Genomic DNA, 20178 nt, shown 5'->3' with positions numbered 1-20178 from the left:
CCCCAGAAAGAGAGAGCAGGGAAGAGGAGGGAAACCAAGGCAAAGAGAGCAAGAAAGGAGAGAGAGAGACAGAGAGACAGAGACAGAAAAACAGAGACAGAGAGAGAGAGAGAGAGAGAAAGAGAAGAAAAAGGCAGTGGTCCTTTTTTCCCCCGGGCCCCTAATGGTGGCAACAAATTATGATATCACAGGTTGCTAAGCAACCTAGAAGCAGGTTGCCTATATACTAATATTAACACATATAAATTAAAAACATATATTTTATTGGAACTTGGGAGTACTGGGAGTTAACTGAGACCAGGGCATCTAGGACTCTAGGCAAGTACTTTATGTACTCTATCCCAGAGCCTCTCTTCACCTTTATTTTGAAATAGGTCTCATATTAAGTAGCTTAGCTGGCTTTGAGCTCACTCTGTAGCTGAGATGTGACCTGAATTTCTAATTCTATTTATTTCCTCAGTCTCCAAGTGGCTGATATTACAGGCCTGGTAAAAATTTAGGAAAATCTATGTAAAGCATAACATACACCAGGCATGACAGTACATGTCTATAATCCTAGCACTTGGGGGCCTTGGGTGAGAGTAATTCAAGTTTAAGGCCAGCCTAGGCCACACAGTGAAACTCTATCTCAAAAACAGACAGCAAATATTCAAAAACATTTATGAAATCTTACATTAAAAATGACCCAAAACATACTGTTACTTAAATGACCTTCTGGGAGAGCAGTATATATGGCACACTCTCCTAAATGTGAGTGTCTTTCCAGGAGAATGTATGTGGTATTTTCATGCCAGCCAGTGTGGAGGGCAAACTGTGAGGGAGTACCTTCCATTTTATTACTCAGGGTATTTTCAATGGAGATATTGCTATTAAAGTCAGGAAAAAATTACCATGATCTATCTTTCTGGAAGAGGAGCATCTGAGACAGGGGAGAAAAGAGATTGAAGCCCTTTGACACCCAGAGGCTTCTCGGCCTTGACAAGTTTAGTGTTTTGCAGGTGTACCCCTTTGAACAAGCTAAGCCTTAAGAAAAAAAGTAGCTATTTTCGATTTAGATACAATTAGCAGTAGTATGCATAAAGTTTAGTCCAATTCTCATAAAAAATGAACTTCTCTAAGTGGTGTTAAACTGATTATTATGAGTCCTGCTTTCTCAGTGAAAACAACTGCAAAAATGGATTAAACATAGGAAGCTGCCATATTCAGACAGGGACACAACGACCCTGGGAGGACAGACATACAGCTGTGTGGTCTTGGTGAGCCCATTCCTTTGTCATGAAGCACCATTCACAAAACCGAAGAAGTCAAGCAAGGGAGGTTTGATCCAGAGAGCAGAACTCAGAAAAACGGGATGAGGGCGCCTGCAGGACCTGGGAGGAGCTGGAAGGAACTGCAGAGGTCTCCAGCGCACTCCACTGGAGTCCAGCCCCACAGTCCACTAGGCACATAAGGCATATCTGCCACACGGTTCGCCTCCAAGCTTCAGAAGCTGTGGAGCTCAGAAGCGGTCAGGATTTGAGAGAGGCACTGTCGAGCAACTGAGGAGTTTAGCAGATCCCAGAAGGAGCATGTTCAAACAGTGAACAGAAGCACCAAGGAACCTACTCTAAAGACATTTAAGAATAAGCCTGGACTAAGCTTATCTGCAAGTTTTTTGAACTAAGAATGTAGATAAGAGGACCTGAAAGAAATAAAAAATTTCTCAGCACTGACTCTAACTTTTGTAATCCAGCTTTAAAAAAGAAATAAAGAAATAGATAAATAAGACCCACTAGTTATGCAAAACAGGAAAATGTGTCCTATGACAAGGACTAAATTTTTCAAACAGAGATATGGCCCAAAATGAGAGAGATAATAAAATTACTAGCTTTAGAATTAAACATCATGAATTAATGAAAGATCAAATCAGCTCCATATTTAGTAAATAAATTCAATTCCCTAAATAAATACTTTCCAGAAAGGTAAACTCTAGAACCAGATAATTTCAAAGGTGAATCTGTCCAACTTACAAAAAGCAGTAGCATTTATCTGATGCCATCTATTTAAAAAATGCAAGAGGCAAAAAGACTCCAAGAAACATTTTATGAGGCAGCATATCCCCCTTTGATACCAAATAATAGACATTAAACAAAGCCAGAACAAGTCAATATCTTTTGATACATGTGTGCATACACATAACTCTGCCACCAGGCAAATACACAGAAGCCACATACTAATACATGAAAAAAATATCTAATGGTACAAAATAGGATTCATCCCCTTTTGTGAGTGGCATGACAACAAAGCCAGTAAAAAGGCAGGCAACATTATGCATTAATATGTTAATAAAGGAGGAAAAAAAAACCCACAGGATCATAGAATGATACAGAAAAGCCTCTGGGAAAAAAATGGAAAACTCATTTGTAACTGTTAGGCCTTAAGCTGTCCAACTATTCAAAAATGACCTAAAACTGGACAAAAGGAAGACTCCTGGGTTAGATATAAGCCAGCATTCCTTAGGAACTTGTGAAACTTGTTCCCATCTGCAGAAAGAATTCATTTCCTTACCTCTGGCAGAAGGGACATATGGCTAGCTGTCTTTGCATATCAAAGCTCATGCTGGCCTGGAGACTACCTCTGCATCATAAATACCTGTTATCCATTTCAAAGTCCATGCCCTTTCCACCTCCTCCCCTACCTTAAACTTCCCACAGCTACCATCCTCCTCGAACCTGGCTGTTCTCACTCTTCTCTCTCTTCTTTGTACTTACTACTCCTTTTTATTCTCTCTTGCTTTGTTCTATGCTTTACCTCATGCTATCTGACAATCTCCACTATTTTCTTCTGCTTCCGTTTCCCTGGCCCTAGCCATGTCCAGTCTGCTGGCCATGTTCAATCTACTTCTTTCTCTCTCTGCTCTTGACTCTTCCCGATTCTCTCTTCATTACTACAATAAAAATCTTAACAATATCACAGGACAGTCCTATCAGCAGTTTCTTCACCATGCCCCCTCACACATAGTTAAAAGTCCCTGTGCAAAACAGACCAGGAAAAACTTGATCAAACTTGATCCACAAATAACAGTACTATACCCAGACAGAAAGTAGAATGTATCCCCTGACCCCAACTGCAGGGTGAAGATGAAGTGTCTCATTGTGTGTTTTGTCTTGAATGGGGTGGCAGGAGAACCCACTTGTGGAGATCAGAGGTCAAGATTTAAAGTTCCATATTAGTTGTCTACCTTGTTTTTTGAGCGGGTATCTCATTTTGAGCCCAAGGGCTCTTCCTGCCTCTACCTTCCTGGCATATGGATTTTAAGTTCATGCCTGGGCTTTTAACACAGGTACCAGGGATCAAACACAGGTTTACCACCACATCCTGTCATTAGGAGTCTTTATTGCTATGTTACGCTCTACATCCCGACAGACAGAAAGGCCTATGGCTGAAAATACTACTAGGTTATATCCTCAAACATGGAGGGACTGAGCTGATGCCCAACTAGAAGCTTCACTACTACCGACATTCATGGTGCTCCAAGACACTCTGCATGCTACTGGAGGAGAAAAATTAATCATCAATATTACAAACCGTGTGACCTATAACAGCAACCTGCCAACAAGACACACTGGTACAATAGTGGCATAAATGTTATGGGAGTAATGAACCACATTTCTATTGGAGTTAAGGACTACTCCATTAAATAAAACATATACCTGATACTATGAAAGTGGCCAAAAGAACTACAAGACTAGATAGGTCATGGGAAAAAGCTGCTACTATTCCTATGCTAAAGAAACATAGCAATAAAGACTCCTAATGACATACTGCTACACCCATAATTCAGTAGCTCACTATACTCACATCAGAAAAGTTTCTTCTTGCAGTAAATGGTAATTAACACAGAAACCCACAACTGGACAATGTGAAAAGAGACTTTAGAGCACTCAGGCTTACATGAGATGTTTTCATCAAATCCCTTCCCTGGAGGCCCAGGGAATTATGCAAAGAGGAGTTGTAAAGATTTAAGAAGAGCAAGAGGTAGTGTGTGACTCCAAGAAAACTGGGTTCCAGACACAAAAGGACTGATGCATATATGAGCTTCCAGAGACCATGGCAACATGTGCAATGTCTGCACAGCTTGCCAACAGACAAAATTTAGCACAGAGAAATATAAGTGAACACAAAATCTCACCTCTAGCCAAGAAGCTATTTGTAGCTGAAACCTGATAGAAAGGGGAAAATCAGGTTTTTTCAATGCAGTGTCACTGGGCAGGCCTCATAATGCCCAGAAAAAGTTGTACAACACAAGACATACTACATGCTTTTTCTGTTTTGTTTTTCCCTATGGGAAAGAGGGGAGTTACCTGTGTATTTTTAGTTCTGTTTTTTTCTCTTATTAGTTTTTTGTTTGTTTAATTTTCATTTTGGGTTTGTTCTTGTTTTAAGAGAGAAAGAGGAAGAGCATGAATTGGAAGGCTAGAGAGGTAGGGAAGGCTTAGGAGGAGTGAGGGGGAAAATATAATCAAAATATACTGTATGGAAAAAATTTAATCAACATATACTTTTGGCAAGGGAAGATGCTATATAAAATAAAATATAATATTCTATATAAAAATAAAACAGGAGCAATATTTCCATCTATCTAAGAAAAAAGAAAATTAACAGTAGAGTGCACATTTCTATTCATCAGGTCTATCAGCTGAAAGGATACTGTACACACAAGCATCACACATTTTTCAACGAACAAGTAAGAAATACACATTTCCACTACACAAATGATGACACAGTCTAGTCTTGAAACTATCAAAGTAAGACAATGAACTTTTCATATTACTCCTAGCCAGGCACAGTGGTGCATGTCTACAATCCCAGCACTTGGGGAGGCAGAGGAAGGTGGATCTCTGTGAGTTCAAGGCCAGGCTAGTCTACAACACAAGTCTAGGACAGCCAAAGCTACACAGAGAAACCCTGTCTTGGAAAAAATTAAGTAAAACAGTAGGGAGGAAGCAAGGAGGGAGGGAGGGAAGAGCAGGTGTACTAGCTAGCAGAAGAGATTCCTGACGTCTGTGAGAGCTGCTTTAGAAATCAGTGATCTCCGTGATTACACAAACCTGTGATCCTGTTCTCTCTAACCTCTCCCAGCACTTTTCTTAGGTGGTAGTGGAGGTTCCTACTCAGGAACTGTGAAGATGTGGTCTGAAACTATCTTTCCCCTCCCCTCAGCATAAGAAACACAGCAGCATTCACTTCCTCCAGATAAAGGTCTCCTGTCCTCACACGGAAAAGCTGCAGGCAAAAGACTTAGCTTAAAGACCATGCTAAGTCAGGGGCTCAATTCTAGTCTCCCAGAATTCCTTACCCTGAACCAAGTGAGCAACAGTTTCCAGCAACAGAATCACCTGTTTGTCATAGCTTTACAGACTGCTTAACTGAGAAATTTAAAAACAGATAAAAGTATAGACAGTCTAAGTATCAGATCAGTAGGAGCATTCAAAAGTACTTAAAATAGGCTACGCACTAGAAAACCACTTCATTTTTAATGACCTTGAGGAATAAGAAAATGACAAATCAAAGGCATAATGTGTTTAAATTAGTCAGCTGATATCAAAGGAAGATAGTGCTGCTAAAAAGCAAAGAGTACAGTGTCCCCTTGGTGCTCACCCCTAAAGCTGGCAGCCTCTGTGTGCAGCTCACAGCCACCTTCAGCTTCCAGTCGGTCTCACCATCTAGCTGGTCCGTGCGGATAAAACATGAACCTTGGAGGTAGAGAAGAAAATGTCACCATCTGGAACCGCATTGAAGAAGGTATCTCCTGAATTACAAATATTTTCAAAGCAGATTTCAGCACAGTGGGACCCAGAAACTGATTCATCTAAACAGTCCCAAGAACAAACAGCTTTAAAGCTTTCATTTCAGTCCGAGACTAAATCTGTACTTTTTAATTACTTACGTCCTGTTGGTGTCCTTGTTTGTGGTTGTGGTGGTGGTGGTGATATGTATGTGTTTTGCATGGTGCTATGGCTCAAACCCAGGGCCTTGAGCATGCTAGACAAGTGTCTGACCACTGAGCTACAACCACAACCTGTTCCTGTTAAAGTTTAATATCAATCAACTACTACTTTATTTTAGAAAGCCATCTAGATCATTTCTACTTTTTTTTATAATTTATTTTTAATGTATGTGCATTGCCTGCATGTATGTCTATGTGAGGGTGTCAGATCCCCTGAAACTGTAACAGACAGTTGTTAGCTGCCACTTGGGTACTGGGGATTGAACCTAGCTCCTCTGGAAGAGCAGCCAGTGCTCTTCACCACTTAGCCATATCTCCAGCCCTCATTTCTACTTTTAATCTATGTTTTGATGATGACAAGATAATAAGATACATACGAAAATATCTCAGAGTCTGACATTACCTTGCTAATAAAATGTTAATTGACCACCATAAAATGTTCAGTAATACAAGCACAGCTGAAATGCTAATACCCAGGTAAGTGCTATTGCATAATAACAAACCCATCAAATCTCAGAGAGGGAAAAATTTGAATCACAGCAATCTAATTACCCCCAGACCATACTTATCATCTCTCTTCTCAGAATTGATCCTAGAAATAACAGCAAACACAAACCCAGTAAACGATAATACAGACAACTATTCATTGCAGCCGTGTTCATAATAACGAGAGGTTGGTACAGGGATTAGAGAACTGGCTAAACAAAAAAGCAGATGAAGCAATTCAAGAGGACAAGAGCAAAGACCTCAACATTAGGAAAAGATCCCTAGGACATATTGTTAAAAGGAGAAGACATAGTAAAAACAAACAAGGGAGGAAGAGAGGTGATATGTGGCTGATATGTGGCAGCATACACTTGCGATGTCAGCACTTGGAAGACAGAAGCAGGAAAATCTGGAATTCAGGGGCATGCTCAGTTACATAAGAGAGTTTAAGGACAGTCTGGGCTACAGGAGGCCCTGGTGTGTGTGTGTGTGTGTGTGTGTGTGTGTGTTTAAGAATAAGAGAGGACAACACATTTGCACTCCGCATTTTGAAAGTATGGCATTCAGGCAGCTGTAAATGCTTGCTTGAAAGGGGTTGGGGGGTGATAAACACTGTCTTGTCATGGGAAGGGGTAAAAAGAAGGGAGAGGAAAAAAAGGAAATGTATATACAAGTTCATAGTGTAGTTGTAGCACTGCAAGCATACATATCTACAACCTTTTGTGCCTGCTTCTTTGTGCATGTATCTTTTATATGTATGCAATGAAATCCTGTGCATCCACAGATGTCTGTATGTATCCATAGAGATGTTTCTCAAGCATACCTACATGGAAATCTATGCATATACATTGTTGCACACATGTACAAATACAGATGCATGAAATACACCAATGTAGGGAAGAAGGAAACAAAGGAAGGGATAGAATAGAAGCTAGAACCTTCCTGATCATATCTTACACTGTTCATTTGGAAATCATTCACTTTACATAATTTAAAGAAGAAACTACAGCAAGCTTGTTATAAAGCAACTCTTAAACAATAGAAGAAAGTACATAAAACATAAAAAAGTAACAAAATCAGGGCTGGAGATGTAGCCTACTGGTACTGCACTTGCCAAATATTTGCAAGGCCTTGCATTCAATCTCCAACACCACAAAAAGCAAAATAAAACAAAAACAAATAATCATCAAATTTATAGTTTATTCACAGAGAATTCAAGTCACTTTTAGACTTTAATGATAAAAGTTACAAAAACCACAAACTTTGTTATACTTTATGAATTATTAAATGGCAAATAGCTATAACAACGTCAAAGTCCCAGAAGGCCCTCTATCTACCTCATCCCTATCAGCGGCCCCTCCTAGCTTCTGAAGGAATACTGCTGACACCTCTACCTCCCAGGGGCCTGTTCTCAGCACGTTCTCCAATCACTATTAATTTTCCGGCTCCTTCTATCCCCTACCTTGCAAACTCATCTTGTGGAAGGCCGGGGTCTTAAGCACTACTAATCCCACTCACCAGTATTCTGAGCCCATCTTACACTTCAGACATGCCAGCCTTCCACACCTGAAACAAACAGCCTCCAAAGTGCCATGGATGGCTTCTGCTCTGCCCTCAGGCTAAGCCGCTTAGTCAGTGCCCAGCGCTACAGCAATAGAGGACAGAGAGAGTGAGGTCTACCTTTCCTACTCACTTGCAGTGGAAATAAAATCCAAGTAGAGACTTCTGTCCTTTGGATTCAAATGGCCTTGAGGTAGCTCCCCAGGATTCAGTGGCTTGTTGTTCTTGACTTACAATGTTTCAAGCTTGAGTATGGGGGAGGGAGGATGAAACTACTGCACTGGTAGTTTCAGCAGAATGCCATCATTGTCATTATACAATCTCAACATATCCTTCACCTTGAGTGTTCCCTGGGCCACTAGGAGTGGTCCTGCTAAAGGGCCGTTTGTTTCTGGGAAAATACTTTGGAGTGTGTCCCAGTCCCTTCTTGTGTCTCCTAAGGTTCTAGCACCAGCACACAGCTTCTTACCCCAGGATGAGCCTACTCCAGAAACTCTCTGAGAAATTTTTGGCTTGCCCGCTGCCACCTTTACCAAGCTGGTTACCAAGCTCTCCAGGATTCCCAACAATGCCCCTATTAGGTATGAGCCTTGCCAGGCTCTTCTCCAAGTCTTCAGGTAAAGGTAAAGAGTATCTTGTCCTCAGCACCTGTTTCTCCCTCTGAGCAGATGTTCTGTACCGTATCCTTGGACCCACAAAACACTTACTTGCTCTTCAAGTGAGCCTGGGGTGTACTAGTGTGCTGGTTTGGATAGGAATGGCCCCCACAGGCTTATAAACTTGGATGATTGGTCATAAGAGAATGGTACTACAACATGACAAGTATTAGGAGGTATGAGCTTATTAGAGTAGGTGTGGCTATGCTGGGGGAAGCATGTCACTTGTGGAGAGCTTTAAGGTTTCAAATGCTAAAGCCAGGACCAGTGATTCTCTCTTCCTGCTGCCTACGAAACCAGACATAGAACTCTCAAGCCACTTCTCCATCCAACACTATATCTTCTTGCATTCCTCCATGCTTCCCACCATGATGACAATGGACTAACCCTCTGAACTGTAAGCCATCCCCAATTAAATAAGAGTTGTCATAGTGTCACTTCAGAGCAATAGGACACTGACTAAGACACTTGGGACGTAGTACTTTCACAGACTTCCTTAACCCTGCTGGAACTCACTGGGGTGATAGAATGGTGAGCCTGAGTATGTGCTGAATATGTCTAGGAGATGGCAGCAAAAGTTGTTTCAGTATTTTATCCTAGGTCTGCTTCAACGGGGATCTGAAAGATGGGTCTGGGGAAAACAGACACACTATGGAAAAACAGTACCTCATAGTTAGGGCCTTTACTTAACCTGGAAGCTACAGGTACTTTGGGAGTTGTTTGACATTCTGGCTACAGGGGCCTACAGTAGATCTGGAGAAGGAAAAAGGAGAAGGTCATGACTCCGTTGCCATTGACTCAACTCTATTCTTACTAGGAAAAAAAAAGCCTGAAAAATATTGAAACCATTACTCTTAAGAGATACATAAATGTGGGTATATATTCTGATGAAAAAGTAAACAAAACTTCAATGGACTAGATTCTAGTTTCTGCAAATAAGAAAGGGTGAGATACTCTGAAATGTCTTCTATTTCTCACACAGAAGTGACACCAACACACCAAACAATGTGTGATAAATAGTGCACTCTATTTATCACACATTGTTTGGTGTGTTGGTGTTAAGTCCTTTAAAGAGAAAAGGTGTGTGTGATGTTAAATAAGCACACACCATGAAGCCTAAAAATTGCTAACTTTAAGTCACTAATATGACAGAGGAAAGGGCTACAACAAAATCTGAAGTGTAGCCAGGGTGGCGGTCTTATCAATACCAATCCAGTAACATTTTTACACCCAAAGCACTAGCTATAACTGATACTAGTTAGAGCTCAGTAAAAATAAAATATTAAACTGGTCTGCTTATATCCTATTACAGACTTCTTATAAATACTTGATGTTATTTTGTATAATTGACAAGAGTTGACAGGAAAGGACAGATTTAGTGACCTCAAACTAAGATCAGCTGGTGTATGTAGATGTAACATGAAGAGCCACATCAAGGGATGACAGAGTGAGGGGACCCTGTGAGGAAGCTGAGGCTGTCACAGTGTAACAAGTTGCCCTGTAGCACCAGCAGGCAACCTGCTCACATACCCACTAGCTCTGAGAGATGAGCTACAGTCCATGGCCTAGAAAAGAAAAATAGACATTGGCTGTGGATTTCTAATACGAGATCTTTGGCCATTAAGCTTGATTTTTAAATCATTTATATGACTTAATGACTGCATAAAAATTTTAAACTGATGGCAAGATAAATCTTTCTATAGAGATAATGTGGGTATGAACAGTGTCACTTCCCTATTCTCACCCCACTAACAAGTGACAGCTGAGGAACTGTACTATGTTCCAAACGCTTAAACTATAATGTTAGCACTTAGATACAAGTGAAAAATAGATTGGCATTTTTAAGAGATTGATGAAAATTAGTTCTAAAGCATTCATTTCTGCTAATACCACTAAAAGAACTATGTGCACTCGGGAGATATTTGATCTGAATTAAGAAATTGATGGAGCAATTGATTGATTGGAATTTAAGTCATCAGTCACCAGATCAATCAATCAACAGCTCCATTTACATTCTAAACAATCCAGCGTGGTCAATAGAATACTCTTATTAATACTTAGTCAATATAATGCCATGGATTGACTTACCATGCTGTATTGGCAGGCGCCCTGAGGTTATCGTCCAGTAATAAAGCATGGTGCTATACTCAGGACTCCTACACTGACAGAAGCTTAGAATTTTATTACAAGAAATAATAAGCTACAAAGATATTTTAACTAAAATTGAAAAGCAACAAAATATTAGTAAATAACACAAAAAAATCTGAGTGTTTATTTTCGGAAAATAACTAGACATCAGTGAAACTTTAATTACTTAAAAGTCTTACAAGAGACAAGCGCTTTTTCCTGACCTTCATGTAAAATGTCCCCCTTCATCCCAGAGAGAAGAGTTACAACAGTGTGAAACACTGCTGCACGAGTAAGATCTAAAGCAGAGGAAGAAAATATGGTCAAGAATGTTTGTGCAGGAGCAGCAGCACAGCAGGATCAGCACAGTGAACAGCAATCAGAACTCTCGGCCATAAAACACAGTCATTGTGTTTCCCAGGTGAGAGGATACCCCACGGTGGGGGATTCAATCAGCTTTTAACTCACCCAGCTAAACCGCGGAAGAGATCCCGGTTCCGCCAGACGCTTGGCTGCCAGCCGCCAGCCCCAGCCCCAGCCCAGAGCCACAAGCCAGTGTCTCTGGTCACGGTCCCAGACTGAACCTTGGGCACCACACTATCAGAGACTGGAATTTTCAGTCGAGAGATAACCCCAGGGTACAGGAAACGATTGGGACCGGCCTTAGGTCACCCAGACATCCCCTGGAAAAGACTCGGGCGGGTTCCACGGGCACCCCAGGAGCCAGCCCGGAGCCAGAGCCGGGGACCCAGGTTCCTGCACAGAGACCTGCCTGCCTGCGCGCCTGATTCGCCGCCGGAGATAGAAACGGCGGGTCTGATCTCAGAGCACTCAGCTCACCCCCAACCTGAAAAGGTCCCCGGAAAATTACCCAGCTTAGGGAGCCACTCGGGCTCCCAAAAGCCGCAAAGGCAGACACAGGCAGTTTCTACGCACCAGACAGCTGGCAGAGACTGAGCCGCCATCACACAGCTGTGCTTCAGGCACAGGCAAATTTCTGTGGCCAGCCAGCTGGCCGACACTGAGCAGTGTGCACCAGGGCAAAAAAAGACACTAGGAGTCCGTGTCTCCAGAGAATCCACGGGGAAGGAAGGAAACTGTACTGATCTAAATCACCCAATCCTTCCCTAGAAAAAGTCTAGCAGTCTAGTGGGGCCGAGGCGCCAGCACTCAGCTGTGCTCCAGACACAAGCACAAACAGTTGAGGCGCGCCTGATGTCCAACTGGGTCACAGCAGCTGATCATTAAATTTGCAACAAGAAACCCAGAAACAGGGAAGCTGCCCTCAGGACTTCCCTGGGTGAGAGGAGAACCCTCTCGACTAACAAAGACCACAGTTACCACTCAGGTCTATATCCCTGAGGCGAGCAACTCCTGAAAAAAACACCAGCCATCCAGGGACTATACCCAAAAAGCTGAGAAGACATCCTTCAGGAAAAACCAGCTTTCTGCAAAGGGGATTCTCTCCACCACAGGATCCCCAGGAACCACCAGAAAATAACCCCAAACTCCTAAGATAACACAATGGGTAGAGGCCAGCGTAAAAGCTCAAGCAACAAAAGACAGAGCAATATGGCATCTCCAGAACCCAGTTACCCAGGGGCTAGTAGCCCTGGACACCCCACCATAACTGAAATCCAAGAAGATGACCTAACAAGTATGCTCATGAAGATGATAACAGAGGAAACAAATAAGATTCGTAAAGACATAGAGGAAGATAAACTCAAACAGAATATTGCCATCCGTAAAGAAATAGAGGAAGCTGCAGCCAAACAGTTTATGGCCTTTAGAAAGGAAATGCTTAAAACACTGAATGAAACGATAGAAACAGAGTTGAAGGAACTAAAAGAAAAACAGGAAAGTACAATCAGACAGGTGAAGGAAGTAAACAAAACAACTCAAGACCTGAAGATAGAATTGGAAAAATTAAAGAAAACACAAATGGAAGAAATAATGGAAAGGAAGAATCTAGGGAAGAAAACAGGAACTAGAGAGGTAAGCATAACCAACAGACTAAAAGAGATGGAAGAAAGAATCTCAGGTGTAGAAGATACAATGGAAGAAATCGATGTATCTGTCAAAGAAAATGTTAAATCCGAAAAATTCCTGACACAGACCGTCCAAGAAATGCAAGACAATATGAAAAGACAAAACCTAAGAATAATAGGTATAGAGGAAAAAGAAGACTCCCTTCTCCAAGGCCCAGAAAATATTTTCAACAAAATCATTGAAGAAAATTTCCCCAAGCTAAAGGAGAGGCCAATTAGAATACATGAGGCCTACAGAACACCCAACAAATTTGACCAGAAAAGAAAATCCTCCAGCCACATAATAATCAAAACAGTAAGTATACAGAACAAAGAAAAAATACTAAAAGCTGCAAGGGAAAAAGGCCAAGTAACATATAATGGCAAACCCATTAGAATCACACCTGACTTTTCAACAGAGACTATGAAAGCCAGAAGGGCCTGGACGGATATCATGCAGACCCTAAGAGAACACAGATGTCAGCCCAGGCTACTATACCCAGCAAAACTCTCAGTCCTCATAGATGGAGAAAACAAGATATTCAATGACAAAAACAAATTTCAACAATACCTACAAACAAATCCAGCATTACAGAAGACACTGGAAGGGAAAATACAACCCAAGAAAGCTAGCTACATTCAAGAAAACACAGGAAATAAATAACCTCACTTCAGTAAAACAAAAAGCAACCAAGCACACAACCTGATGACCACAGCCAACATCAAAATCAAGAGATCTAACAGCCACTGGTCATTAATCTCTCTCAACATCAATGGACTCAATTCTCCAATAAAAAGACACAGATTAACAGAATGGATACGTAAACAAAACCCAGCAATCTGTTGCATACAAGAAACACACCTAAGACACAAAGATAGACATTACCTGAGGGTAAAGGGTTGGAAGACGACTTTCCAAGCAAACGGACCCAAGAAGCAAGCAGGAGTAGCCATTCTAATATCTGATAAAATAGACTTTCAACCAAAATTAATAAAAAGAGATGGGGAAGGACACTTCATACTCATCAAGGGAAAATTCCACCAGGAAGACATCACAATCCTGAACATCTATGCCCCAAATACAAGGGCACCCACATTTGTGAAAGAAACATTGATAAAATTTAAAGCACATATAGATCCACACACATTAATAGTGGGAGACTTCAACACCCCACTCTCAACAAAGGACAGGTCAACCAAACAGAAATTAAACAAAGAAACAATGTCTCTGACAGAGGTCATGAATCAAATGGACCTAACAGACATTTACAGAACTTTACACCCAAACACAAAAGAATTTACCTTCTTCTCAGCACCTCATGGAACCTTCTCCAAAATAGACCACATAGTGGGTCACAAAGCGAGCCTCAACAGATACAAGAAGATTGAAATAATCCCATGTATCTTGTCTGATCACCATGGAATAAAGCTGGACCTCAACAATAACAGAAATAACAAAAAGCCTACACACACATGGAAACTGAACAACTGGTTACTAAATGACAGCTGGGTCAGGGAAGAAATAAAGAAAGAAATTAAAGTCTTTCTAGAAATCAATGAAAATGAAGACACAACATACCCGAACTTGTGGGACACAATGAAAGCAGTGCTAAGAGGAAAGTTCATAGCACTAAGTGCCTTCAAGAAGAAATTCGAGACAGCTCATTCAAGCACCCTAATGGCTCACTTAAAAACCCTAGAAAAAGAAGAAGCAGACACACCAAGAAGGAGTAGACGGCTGGAAATAATCAAACTCAGGGCTGAAATCAATCAATTGGAAACAAATAAAACAATTCAAAGAATCAATGAAACCAAGAGCTGGTTCTTTGAGAAAATCAACAAGACCGACAAACCCTTAGCCAGGCTAACTAAAAGGCAGAGAGACACCACCCAAATCAACAAAATCAGAAATGAAAAGGGGGATATAACTACAGACACTGAGGAAATCCAAACAATCATTAGGACTTACTTCAAAAGTCTATATGCCACAAAATTTGAAAATCTAAATGAAATGGACAATTTTCTTGATCGATTTGACTTACCAAAGCTGAACCAGGACCAGGTAAATCAACTAAATAAACCTATATCCCCCAAAGAAATAGAAGCGGTCATCAAAAGTCTCCCATCCAAAAAAAGCCCAGGACCAGATGGCTTCAGCACAGAATTCTACCAGACCTTCAAAGAAGAGCTAACACCAATTCTCTTCAAACTATTCCACAAAATAGAAACAGAAGGAATATTACCAAATTCATTCTATGAAGCCACAGTCACCTTGGTACCTAAACCTGACAAAGACTCAACAAAGAAAGAGAATTTCCGGCCAATCTCCCTTATGAACATTGATGCAAAAATACTTAATAAAATACTTGCAAACCGAATCCAAGAACACATCAAAGATATTATCCACTATGACCAAGTAGGCTTCATCCCAGGTATGCAGGGGTGGTTCAATATACAGAAATCCATCAATGTGATCCACCATATTAACAAACTGAAAGAAAAAAACCACATGATAATCTCCCTAGATGCTGAAAAAGCCTTTGACAAAATCCAACATCCATTCATGTTCAAAGTATTGGAGAGATCAGGGATACAAGGCACATATCTAAACATAGTAAAGGCGATATACAGCAAGCCTATAGCCAACATCAAACTGAATGGAGAGAAACTTAAAGCAATCCCACTGAAAAAATCAGGGACAAGACAAGGCTGCCCACTCTCTCCATATCTCTTCAACATAGTGTTGGAAGTCCTTGCTAGAGCAATAAGACAGTTGAAGGAGATCAAGGGGATACAAATTGGAAAGGAAGAAGTCAAATTATCACTATTTGCAGATGATATGATAGTATACGTGAGTGACCCCAAAAACTCTACCAGGGAACTCCTACAGCTGATAAACACCTTCAGCAAAGTGGCAGGATACAAAATTAACTCAAAAAAATCAGTAGCCCTCCTGTATACAAAAGACAAAAGGGCTGAGAAAGAAATTAAGGAAACAACACCCTTCACAATAGCCACAAATGACATAAGGTACCTCGGAGTAACCCTAACCAAGGAAGTCAAAGACTTGTATGAAAAAAATTTCAAATCTCTGAAGAAAGAATTAGAAGAAGATATGAGAAGATGGAAAGATCTCCCATGCTCATGGCTTGGTAGGATTAACATAGTAAAAATGGCCATCTTACCAAAAGCAATCTATAGATTCAATGCAATTCCCATCAAATTACCAACACAATTCTTTACAGACCTGGAAAGGAAAATTCTCAACTTCATCTGGAATAACAAGAAACCCAGAATTGCTAAAACAATCCTCTACAATAAAAGATCTTCTGGAGGTATCTCCATCCCTCATCTTAAGTTGTACTATAGAGCAACAGTTTTAAAAACTGCATGGTACTGGCATAGAAACAGAATGGTGGATCAATGGAACCGAACAGAGGACCCAGAAATAAACCCACACACTTATGGACACCTGATCTTTGACAAAGACGCCAAAACCATACAATGGAAAAAAGATAGCATCTTCAACAAATGGTGCTGGTCTAACTGGATGTCTACATGTAGAAAAATGAAAATAGATCCATACTTGTCACCCTGCACAAAACTGAAGTCCAAGTGGATCAAAGACCTCAACATAAAACCAGACACATTAAATCGGCTTGAAAAAAAAGTGGGAAATACCCTAGAACTCATTGGTACAGGGGGAAACTTCCTGAACAGAACACCAACAGCACAGGCTCTAAGAGCAACAACCAATAAATGGGACCTCATGAAACTGAAAAGCTTCTGTAAAGCAAAGGACACCGTCATCAAAACAAAGCGACCACCTACAGATTGGGAAAGAATCTTCACCAACCCTTTATCTGACAGAGGACTCATATCCAGTATATATAAAGAACTAAAGAAGCTGAAAAGCAGCAAACCAAGTAATCCACTTAAAAAATGGGGAACAGAGCTAAACAGAGAATTCTCTGTAGAGGAATACCGAATGGCAGAGAAGCACTTAAAGAAATGCTCAACCTCACTAGTCATTAGGGAAATGCAAATCAAAACAACCCTGAGATTTCACCTTACACCCATCAGAATGGCCAAGATCAAAAACTCAAGTGACAACACATGCTGGAGAGGTTGTGGAGAAAGGGGAACCCTTCTCCACTGCTGGTGGGAATGTAAACTTGTACAACCACTCTGGAAATCAATCTGGCGCTTTCTCAGACAACTAGGAATAGTGCTTCCTCAAGATCCAGCCATACCACTCCTGGGCATATATCCAAAAGAGGCTCAAGTACACAATATGGACATTTGCTCAACCATGTTTGTAGCAGCTTTATTTGTAATAGCCAGAAGCTGGAAACAACCCGGATGCCCCTCAACTGAAGAATGGATGCAGAAATTGTGGTACATCTACACAATGGAATATTACTCAGCAATGAAAAATAAGGAAATCATGAAATTTGCAGGTAAATGGTGGGATCTGGAAAGGATCATCCTGAGTGAGTTGTCCCAGAAGCAAAAAGACACACATGGTATATACTCACTCATATAGACATACAACATAGGACAAACCCACTAAAACCTGTGCATCTAAAGAAACTAAGCAAGAGAGAGGACCCTAACTAAAACGTCCAATCCCCATCCAGAAAGGCAAAGAGGATGGACATCAGAAGAAGAAGAAAACAGGAAACAACCTAGGAACCTACCACAGAGGGCCTCTGAAAGCCTCTACCCTTCAGACTATCAAAGCAGATGCTGAGCCGGATGGGCAACTGTTGGGCAGGAGAACGGAATTTTAGGTAAGAACTGGGAAATAGTAAGAGCTGGAGAGGACAGGGTCTCCACAAGGAGAGCAACAGAACAAGAAAATTTGAACATAGGGAACTTCCCAGAGACTCATACTCCAACCAAGGACTATTCATGGAGATACCCTAGAACCCCTGCACAGATGTAGCCCAGGGCAGTTCAGAGTCCAATTGGGTTACATAGTAATGTGAAGAGGGACTGCCTCTGACATAATCTGATTGGCCTGCTCTTTGAGCACCTCCCTCTGGGGGGGGGGGAGCAGCCTTACCAGGCCACAGTAGAGGACAATACAGCCACTTTTGATGTGAACTGACAGACTAAGATCAGAAAGGAGAGGAGAACCTCCCTTATTAGTGGACTTGGGGAGTGGCATGCAAGCAGAGGGAGGAGGGAGGGTGGGATTGGGAGGAGAGGAGGGAGGGGCTTATGGGGGGATGCAGAATGAATAAAGTGTAATTGATGAAAAATTTAAGAAAAAAGGGAAAAAAAATTTAAGAACCTTAAATGACTTTCAAAATTGGAGGAAAACATGGAGTTAGTCAATTGGCATGGAGCACGTCTCGCCCCTGGGGGCAATGGTCTCCTGAACCTACTCAGACCTCGGACACCACCACTGCTAGTTCTAGAACTGACGCAGGATGTTCCAATGAGGGGTTAAGGCTTCTCATAATATTTCCTATAAGCCCACACCTGTTTGTCTCTATCCCCCATTTTTATTCATTATTAGCCAGATAGAGCCAAGTAATTGTGGTAATGATACTTGCTTTTTTGCCCAATGCTGGAATGCTAGTAAATTTAGGTATGCCCTGGTTACTCGCATGTCTCACTGGGTGCCTGTGCCCATTGATGCCCCTCACGCTATGACTCTCTTCAGACAGAAAAGGGATCTTGGAACTACAGCCACCATTGTTACTACCATTGACGGCTGTTGGAGCTACCACCAGGGCATTAGCCATGAGTCATACTGGGCAGACTGCTCAGACCCTGAATAATCATTTAGCCAATGTAGCTCATGCCTTAGTTGTACATAAAGGAATTAATGCTCAACTAAAAGGAAGCTTGAGGGTGTTCAATCAGAGGATTGACCTCTTGCAGGAGCAAATTGATACCCTATGGCAAATCGCTCAACCTGGCTGTCAATGAAAGTATACTGGACTTTGTGTCACTAGCATATAACATGAGAATTTTTCCTGTGCTGCAAATCTGTCTAAACAATTGTTGAGCTATATTTTAGGTAATTGGACTGGAGAATTCGATACTACGATGGAGCAGCTGAGAGTGGCCATTGTCATGATAAATTCTACCAGAGTGGACGCAGGACTAGCCACAGGATTATCATCATGGATTGCTGCAGCCATGAATCATCTGAAGGAATGGGCGGGCATGGCAGTGTTAGCAGGCCTTCTGGTGTTGGTCTCCTTGGTTTGCCTGTGGTATATATGCAAGATTAGAGTCTCACAACAGTGTGATGCAGCCATGATCATTCAGGCCTTTACAGCCATTGAAGCAGGACATTCTCCCCAAGCATGGTTGGATAGCATAAAAAGCTAAAATGATACGCTCAGGATGCGAGGCTAAGCACTGCACTCAGGGTCAGCCGCTTTGGACCCAGAGAAGAGCATGTCTGATTGCATGCGGGTTGATGCCCCAGGTCCCGCCTCTGAGAAAAAGGTATCGGATGGGTCTGATGCTCTTTGGGTGGATGACACCTAAATGAACATCTGTACAAAGTCCCAATTTATTTCTAATATCAGAGATCAGACCTCTACTCTTGCCTGATGCGTCTAAAACAAAAAGGGGGAACTGTAGAGAGCTGCGGAATGCTATGCCTTAAAGATGGAGCTGGTTTCCGCCTTCCACCTTCCCGATGGTGAGTGCTCTCTGTCACGAACAACTCCACATTTGGCTAAGGCCGAGGATCTGGCTTGCTTCCATGTATGTGGACCTATCTGCATTGCCCCCGTGGCAAGCCTGGGTTGGCTACCCAGAGGCTATTTAAGCTGTGGGCTGGCTTTCCCCGGGGTCCGAGGATTGTTCAATGTTCCTGAATAAACTGCATTGAAAAAAAAAAAAAAAAAGAGAATGTTTGTGCAACTGCATAAAGCCTGTGATTATACAGAAACCCAGTGAGGATCAATCTCAACATGAAGCAGGTGCAATCAAGAGTCAGGATACTGGAAAACAAAGGGAAGGAATTGTGTGGTCAGTGAAACCTTGAATTGGAAGCTGATGGTCTGGAGATGATATGCCACCATGAGTTCAGAATAAGAGAAGCTGAAGGCACGGATGTTACTTTTATACGTAAATTTTGACTGTTACTTCAAATTAGTTTTTTGTGCTAAGTTTTTCTTTTTCCCATTATTATTATTATTATTATTATTATTATTATTTATTATAATTTATTCACTTTGTATCCCCGGTTGTAGCTCCCTCCATTATCTCTTCCCATTCCCACCCTCCTTCCCTCTTACACTCCATGTCCCTCCCCCAGTCCAATAATAGAAGAGGTCCTCATTTCCTACCATCTGACTCT

General features: G+C 41.5%; 1 protein-coding gene across 2 annotated transcripts in view; it reads right to left on the bottom strand.

The window, feature by feature from the left end:
* Atp9b (ATPase phospholipid transporting 9B (putative)) overlaps nucleotides 1-20178 on the bottom strand; it is a 220528-nt gene that overhangs the window by 131292 nt on the left and 69058 nt on the right. For both annotated transcript variants that reach the window (XM_060376990.1, XM_060376991.1), the window contains exon 8: nucleotides 5641-5735. In XM_060376990.1, the coding sequence (XP_060232973.1) occupies nucleotides 5641-5735 (95 nt within the window). The remainder of the gene's footprint in view (nucleotides 1-5640; nucleotides 5736-20178) is intronic.

This window comes from Meriones unguiculatus, chromosome 2 (assembly GCF_030254825.1).
Source record: "Meriones unguiculatus strain TT.TT164.6M chromosome 2, Bangor_MerUng_6.1, whole genome shotgun sequence".
Classification (NCBI taxonomy): domain Eukaryota; kingdom Metazoa; phylum Chordata; class Mammalia; order Rodentia; family Muridae; genus Meriones; species Meriones unguiculatus.
The sequence above is the reverse complement of the archived record's forward strand: the minus strand, read 5'-3'. Positions and strand labels throughout refer to the sequence as shown.